Below are 7841 nucleotides of genomic sequence, written 5' to 3' on the forward strand. Positions count from 1 at the left end.
AGCCGCTAATAATTTTTAAACTGTCACAATGACATAATCATTTTGGTCATTTGGGAGGTTATGCTAAATGGTCTAACTTCATTAAAAAAAAATAACCCTTCATTCTAATTGACACTGTAACGTCTATTAGCGCTTAAAAATTTCAGACTACATGATCCGCCAGACACTTGGTCGATCCCCCTAAGTGGGTAGGTGCCAGTCATCCCAGGAGCATCATCATCATCATTATCATTATCAAGGATAAGAAGAGCTGAGGCATTTTTAACGCGATAGCGTTAAAGAGCTCGTTTCGCAGAAATTCCCGTGTCGGCGTCGTTGGTTCTGGGCGAAAAATCATCATCTTGTCCTTGACCGAAAAATTTAGAAAAATGCAAGTAAGATAAATAATAGAAATCATAGGTTCGAGTGCGAATCGAACCCAGGCCGTCTGCGTGGCACGGAGGTGCTCTACTACAGAGCTGCGCTATTGCATTACTGTTTCGGAAAAAAAAAAACACTATATTAATGTCATGCAGTGGAAGGAGTCTCCTTAACGCAGTGTTTCTCAAGTTGGGGTCCGCGGACCCAAGGAAGTACGCGAAGCCATTCCTAGGGGTCCGCAAAATCCGTCCTCGAAAAAAAAAATGCATTTTTTAAGGCACACTATGTCCAGCAACAGCGGCCCCTTCTGAATTTTGGTATGCTTCCCAGAATAACGGTTTTTTTTTATTGCGGCAGATATGTCTCCCCTTCTCCATGAGATGGCTGTAAAGGTTTTGTTGCATTTTTCTACTACATATGCTTTTTTCCAGGCTTGCATGTTTGAAGAGCAAGCATATAGCTAGAAACATATGGACTGTGGCTGCAGACCGCGCAACTTAGTGACAAGTTGTTGACAAGCATTGGCGTGAAACATTAGTTTGACCATTGTTTGCCACGGAGAAACAAAGGGCACCTATTTCACGCTGCATGTCGTGGCCCACGTGCGCACCGCCTTCTCAAGTGCTAGCTGCCTGGCTTCGGTTCTCGGTGCATGACCTCAACCGTGCCGTAAGGAAACGAACGAGTGTGCGCGTAACATTGAAGATATGATTATGAGAGACGCCGTAGTGGAGGGCTCCGGAAATTTCGACCACCTGGGGTTCTTTAACGTGCACCTAAATCTAAGTACACGGGCTCCAAACATTTTCGCCTCCATCGAAAATGCAGCCGCCGCGGCCGGGATTCGATCCCGCGACCTTCGGGTCAGCAGTCGAGCGCCGTAACCACATTGGGCGTTTAAAACTATCCTAGGACGCCTAGTGCTAGTACAGTTGTTAAGTGCCCGCTACGCCATAATTCTTCCTTTTGCGAATCAGCGGAGGGCCCTCTGCGCTTTCATAAGGCAACACGCGAACCTATGCAGCAGCTCCCTTTGCTGACGCTTTTGCTGGTGATGATAATGATTAAATATGTCTGAGCGCTCTGTAATGGGTGGACCCTAATACACCTACTTGTTCCGCAATTCACATGTCTTGAAGCCTGGCGCGATTCTACGTTTCCGCCACGTAATATTACATGCGTTAAGGAGACTCCTTCCACTACATGACATCATACAGTGTTTATTTATTTATTTATTTATTATTATTTTTTAATCAGTTTCAAGCAATAGTGTCGCTCTGTGATAGAACACCTGCTTGCCATGGAGGCGGCCTGAGTTCGGTTCTCAGTCGAACCGAGGAATTTTATTATTTTTTTTATTTGCATCTTTCTCGATTTTTCAGTCACGGGCAAGAGATTTTTCGCTCGCAACCAGCGACGCCGACACCGGAATTTCTGCGAACGGGCTCTTTAACGCTGTCGCTTTAAAATGCTTGGTCGTGCCCTCTTACCCTAGCCGTACGTACGATAGTATAGCAGGGAGGGGGGGGGGAGAAGGAAAGTGAGGAGAGAAAGGAGGAGGGCAGCGCCACCAGCTCCGCTGCTTCCTCGATCAGTCTTCACACCACACAGCTTCCCCAATTTTTAAAGGGCGGCCTGTTCGGTCAGGCGGCCACGCCGCCACTTCCATGAAAAGCACGTTCACAAAAGGTTAACGAAGGAAGCATCCTTCTAAAAGGACGAGGTAGTTGGGCACGCACGGAATTATTGAGCGCCACGCAAAGCATATTGCATGAACAAACCGTTAGCGTGCGATAAATAATCGAGGCATTACAGAACACTGCGTCAGTATGACTCGAATTTTTTTCTCTCGAAATGCGTTACTAGCGACGTGTCCTTATGACTGTGTCGTAGTTCAGGAGCTTTTTTTTCGCATAACTGCGGGATGCCGGCCTGCTCGAAGTTTGCTGCATTCCGTGGTCAGGCAGGTCGCGGCCTGCATCACTACTCGACTTCGTTCTCAGCAGCAACAGCAGCCGCCTCGGCAGCAGCAGCTTCTTCTTCCTCCTTCTTTTTCTGCACCTTCTCCTTGAGAGTCTGCAGTCTTGTCAGCAGTGTCTCGTACTGTGGAGTTTGTTCACAGCCCACCACGTGTCCCAGACTAGCGTGCCTGTCTGAGGAAGCCGCGCCTTGACGGCGTCTTCGTACTTGCTGTACCATTCGAGGAACGACTCGAGTATAATCTTCCTGAAGGCTGGCGGGCACTTGGCGTCCTCCCTGAGAGCCGCGTCCACCTGGTCGCACACGGCCACCCGGATCGTCTCGTACTGGACGAAGGTGTTGTACCTGTCGCTGTCGCCCGGATTCTTTTCCTGCCTCAGCGCGTCGAAGTACGGCTTGTCGCTCAGCAACGACTGGATGGAGACGAGCGTGCTGGACAGCGACTGAGCTGGGCTCCAGTCGGACGCTGTTCCCGCCGTACCCAGGGTGGTCACGCACACCTTGCCGCAGTTGTAGAGGTGTATGTGAAAGCGAACTCTACCTGCGTCCGTGTTGAGGAAGCGCACGCGGGGCGGGCTCAGCGGGTAGTTTGGCGGGAATTTGACGAAGAACTGGAAGAATCCGCCTTCGTACGGGGAACCGGGCGCTCCGAGCATGAGCACGTGGACTTGGGTGACGTCGCTCTCTTCGGGCGAGATGAACAACCTCGCCGGTGGCTGCGCGTTGAATTCGGCGATGTCCTTCTTGACCCTGAGCAAGCACTGCGGGGTCGGTTGATCCTGCAGGAAGTTCATCGGGTCCCACCAGTTGCTGTCCATCTCGGTCTGCGAAGGACTTCCGGGTATCGGCGAAGGAGACCGGCAAATTTTGAGAAGCACCCGTATGTCCCCGCTGGGCCCGTCCGACGGCGGAGCGCCCAGGCCACCCTGAACCCTGGCCGGTCGGCTGGCGCGTGCTGTTTTGGACGAACCCACTACGTGAGATAGGCCACGTATCGGGCTGTAATGGAAGAACGAAAAAGAAATAAAACCAAAAAGGAATATTGCGAATATAAAGAGGATAGTAAATTGATGATATAGTTCATCAACGAATGATAATGTTGAAGTAGTTTAACTTTATTTAAAGTTTCTAACAGCTGCTTGAAATGTGCCTTGTTCATTCTCGATCGTGTGCCCTTGCGAGCTGTTCGAATCGCGAACTGGAAACCACGCAACAGTACAGCGATAACTATTTCAGAGACGGCCAACAACAACAAAAAAAGAAAAACCAAACTTGTAGAGGATTTCTAAGCATATTTAAGATGAGAACAGCAACGCGTTTCTTTTGGCTAAGCTTGGGGGGGGGGAGGCTGCTAACTGGTTTAAGTTATGAAGAATGAAGCAATGCGAGATGCCAATTTGTGCGTATTTTCAGGATGTGTTACAACCATAGTGGTGTCGACAACACTTGCGTCCCCTTCTACTTCGCCGTCGAGGCAGTATGCAATCACAAGTGTAGGGCAAGGAGGTTAAGAAAGAAATTGCTGGAGTGGCAATTAATAATGCTCAAGAGCGAAGCCGCGCCCAACAAAAGACGGCGGCTGCGGCCGCCATTTTAGAAGGGGCGCGATTAACCATCGGCATTCGACGAAGGAAAGGGCGCGTTTTCCTCGCACGACGGACGAGTTTAATGTATCAGCTATTACAGGTCAGATATTGCTTGTGTCTTTGTGTTACTCGTTTTCGTTAGTAAGCCTCGTAGTCATGACAAACTTTATTCGAGGTCAAGTCGCCAATAATCATCACGATGGGTTACTTTCGTCGGCAACAACGATCTTTTATTTTATAATTAACGTAGTATTTACACTAACAGATAAAGCCATTTGATTTTTAAGTAGACACCAGCAGAAAAGAGCATGTTTCCGAGATCTTTGGTGGGCAAAAGCTGGCTTCACTTAGCCTGACAAAGCATTGCGAGAGCTTCCACTCAAGAATTTTTTAGATGTGAAGCATCTTATAGCGGAGTTCAAACCGGTGGTGGCGGTGGTGGTGGTGTGCGGCGTGACCATCCTTACTGCGCATGCGCGAACCCTCTCCCCTTCCCCTCCTCCTCTGAAACGCGTACTCGACATGCCGAAATTCTCTCCTGCGCAACGCCGCCGCGATGAGTGCCAGCGCATGCGCGTCCCCTCCCCTCCCCCTCTCCTACGATGCTCCCCTCTCGCGCGCCTGTCGACCGCGTTTAAAGGGGTATTCAGACGGGGGAGGAATGCTCGGGGGGTAAAGGCGGAGCCTAGTGACGTCAGCTCGCGAGGAGAAGTCTCCACAAATGCCCCCCACTCACACGGACGAGGCAAACGGAGGGGGAGACCAGTGTTACTAGACTACTCTGGTGGCTTGCACCACCCGTTTGACGAGCTGCAGACGATCATCCAGCTGCACACTGGACACCCACTGCCGCTCTCTGCAGGAGCAAGTGCAACAATGTGGCCAAACAAGAGCCCGAAATTCCGCCACATCCCCCACCGCATGGGGATCGTTTGTCCTTTCGGGGAAAACGTCCCCGTCTCCTCCGAGGAGGCGCGGGGGGGTCACGCCCACTCGCTAATCCGTGACGTCGCGGTCACGTGATACGCAACCCCCCCGTCTCCCCCGAGCATTCCTCCCCCGTCTGAATACCCCTTAACACACGACGCGCGTAGCGTTCCTCTTCGCGTTCCACGACGCGAGGTCGGTAGCATGTCCAACGAACGCCAACGGAACGCGATCGTGCAAGTGCTCGGGCTTCGCATCGCCTCAAGGGCCCCTTTAGCGGGAGATGGTGTAATTTTTTTAAACCTCCTTGGTGTGTGGTATATCGAAGTAGTACGACCGTCAAAGCGTCGTAGGTGGTGTCATTTAACAGTCTCCAGTGTCATCATCCTGTTGTCGTTACCGTGGGGGCATAGAGTTTCTATGGGTGGAGGCGCACTTACGTCGGTGTACATAGCCACCATCCATGCATAGGCATGCGCAGGGTCCTCCATTAGGGGAGCCAAGTTTCACTGCAGCGCTACACTCCCCCATTCCACATCGGTTGGTCGAGTCCGAAAGAAAACAAGCTTGGCCATGGATGTACAAATGAAAACGAAGCGATGGCGTACTTCTCACAACGGCCTGCCGTTGGTCCCCGACTTTCTAGTGGTAAAGCTGGGAACTTCTTGGAATGCAAAATCAGGGCCCTTCGGCTGCCATTATCGTCAAAAAGCATGCGTGGCCATAACCCTGCGCATGGCGTAAAAGGTCAGACTTAGTAAAGGTGTCAGAATTGGCGCCCCCCTTCAGATGATGAAAGGGGGCCGCCCCCTTCTGCCCCTGATACGGTGGACAAGTGTGCGCTCCCTTCTAATCAGGAGTTCCCCTTGTCACGCGTGGATTCCCCTCTCCTGCGCGGCTGCAAGTGGTCATGAATGAAGGAAGGAAATTTTTGAGGGCTCGCTTCTTTGTTTAACACAACCTTAATGAAAACCAGCAGATAATGAAGCCCCGGAAGGTATAGGGCCGAAGGTCACAGATTCGGTCCCCGCCTGTGTAAGTCTTTGCGTCCACTTTACTTTCTTCGCATGTATATCACAATTATTGCAATACACTTAAAGCAATACAGATAACGTCACCGACACCTTCCTGGGCTTGATTATCTGCTGGTTTTCAGCAAGTGGTCATACGTCTTTGGGACATGGTTTCTGCTTATGTCGTCTGGTGCATACTTCATATGCATTATAGCTGCTGTGAAAATCTATCTATCTATCTATCTATCTATCTATCTATCTATCTATCTATCTATCTATCTATCTATCTATCTATCTATCTATCTATCTATCTATCTATCTATCTATCTATCTATCTATCTATGTACATACATACATACATACATACATACATACATACATACATACATACATACATACATACATACATACATACATACATACATACATACATACATACATAGACGTTCCTAAAGGGGTGGTACCATCAAATTTTGAGGCTATAACAAGCCTGTTGCGGGTTTCCTCTGTATGCAAGGACACTCCACACGAAGGGTCGGACACAGTAAACGTTTAGAATATATTTCAATTCACTTCCAAAGTGTACCTAAATGCCCATTCTCCCGATCGAAACCCATCGCTAGCGCGCCAACTCTGACGTAGATCTATAGGAGGAAGAACGAAAGTTGTAGTGACGTCACACCAGATCTGCTGCAGTGATAGAGTGAACTAGAAGCACTCTAGTACTGACGTGAGTGACCTCCGGACTTCCGCCACCTTTGCAACGTACGTACCGGTATTGTAGTACCGGCAAAGCATCGGTTGCTGCATCACTCGCCGAGTTTCGATCGCTTCCTGGCTAAGTACGTCACAGCCTTGCGTGGTCACGTGACCAAGCCTCCTACACTTCTACGTCACTGCCCAACCTCGGCGCCCAGAAACCGAAAGTTGTCCACATCAAAAGGCGATATTAAATTATTTAGCGAGAATACATGAATCTTGGTGCGTGCATCGTGCTTCCTGGAGCTATAGGAAACGCTTACAGCAAAGAACGCGCAAGCCACAAATTTGGTGGCACCACCCCTCTAAGTCCACTGAGAAACGAAGCTTGCTTGGCAAGCGAATGAGAAGACGGTGCGAACGGGGCGCGATCACGCTATCGCGTTCTACTCTTGAAGGCGACGCTCATGCGTCCTCAAGTTTTTTTTTCCATTCCATAAATGTAAGTAAAATCACAATAATAAAGCAGCTAGCGTAATGGTTTATTTCCCGTGCGACCCATAATCGCTTGACGCACATTGGCTGTGGCGAAGTGTGCTTCATTCTGGCAAAAATAGGCACCGATCTTTTTCTTACATTTTCATCCAGTCGAAGTCAAGCCAAAATAGACGTCATCAGTGTACATCGACGCATTCATGTTCACGCACAAAAATTGTGTGTTGCTGCTTAGTGAGGTGTTTCTGTCGTGCGCAGTGTACTTGCGTGATTAGTTATCACCGCACATGAGCGTGTGCGCACAACGTGCACATTTACTTTGTGTACCTCACTCAATGCGCAGTGCAACCTGCTCGAAACCTTGTCGACACAAGCGAGATCGCGAAGTCGTTGATTGTTACTGTTTGAATTTGGCGCTCGAAGTTGTGCTTAGCCCATTGACCCGTTACCTTAACGGCAGAGACTCGCGTTCGTGTCTTTTGTGGGCACTAAGAAATCTTTAAACTTGACTATCCAAACTCATATGTCGCCTTCTACGCAACATCACGGTCAGTGAGCTAAGGCGATCGCGTGAAGTTATTAGAAACGATAATGAAAGGCTGAGTGCCATGTTTAACAAAAAAAAAAATAATTTCACTCCACAATTTAGCGTCTTCTACATGAAACGCCTAATGTTTATAGTTGTAGAAGCGTGAAAAAATGGCACATACATTGTATAACAGCTTTTTTTTTTTTTTTCATCTCTAAAGTTTGGTGTTTGTGGGGACTCATTCTCGCCTCG

General features: G+C 49.2%; 1 protein-coding gene across 1 annotated transcript; it reads right to left on the minus strand.

The window, feature by feature from the left end:
- Positions 1–2343: 2343 nt before the first annotated feature.
- Positions 2344–7168, minus strand: LOC119381916 (ubiquitin-conjugating enzyme E2 Z). Its single transcript, XM_037649666.1, has 3 exons — positions 7143–7168; positions 2529–3339; positions 2344–2463 (listed from the first exon to the last, which is right to left on the minus strand). The coding sequence occupies exons 1-3, from the start codon at positions 7166–7168 to the stop codon at positions 2344–2346; spliced, it is 957 nt and encodes a 318-aa protein (XP_037505594.1).
- Positions 7169–7841: the final 673 nt, after the last annotated feature.

This window comes from Rhipicephalus sanguineus, chromosome 2 (genome assembly GCF_013339695.2).
Source record: "Rhipicephalus sanguineus isolate Rsan-2018 chromosome 2, BIME_Rsan_1.4, whole genome shotgun sequence".
Taxonomy (NCBI): Eukaryota; Metazoa; Arthropoda; class Arachnida; order Ixodida; family Ixodidae; genus Rhipicephalus; species Rhipicephalus sanguineus.

Bases quoted from the DNA above. Each gene is read 5' to 3' on its own strand.
- LOC119381916 (XM_037649666.1), bottom strand. From the start codon at position 7,168: ATGAAGCACACTTCGCCACAGCCAAT. The intron at 3,340-7,142 runs GTGCGTCAAGCG...CTTCCATTACAG, and splicing joins CACACTTCGCCACAGCCAAT to CCCGATACGTGGCCTATCTC. The intron at 2,464-2,528 runs GCGCGGCTTCCT...CAAACTCCACAG, and splicing joins AGTACGAAGACGCCGTCAAG to TACGAGACACTGCTGACAAG.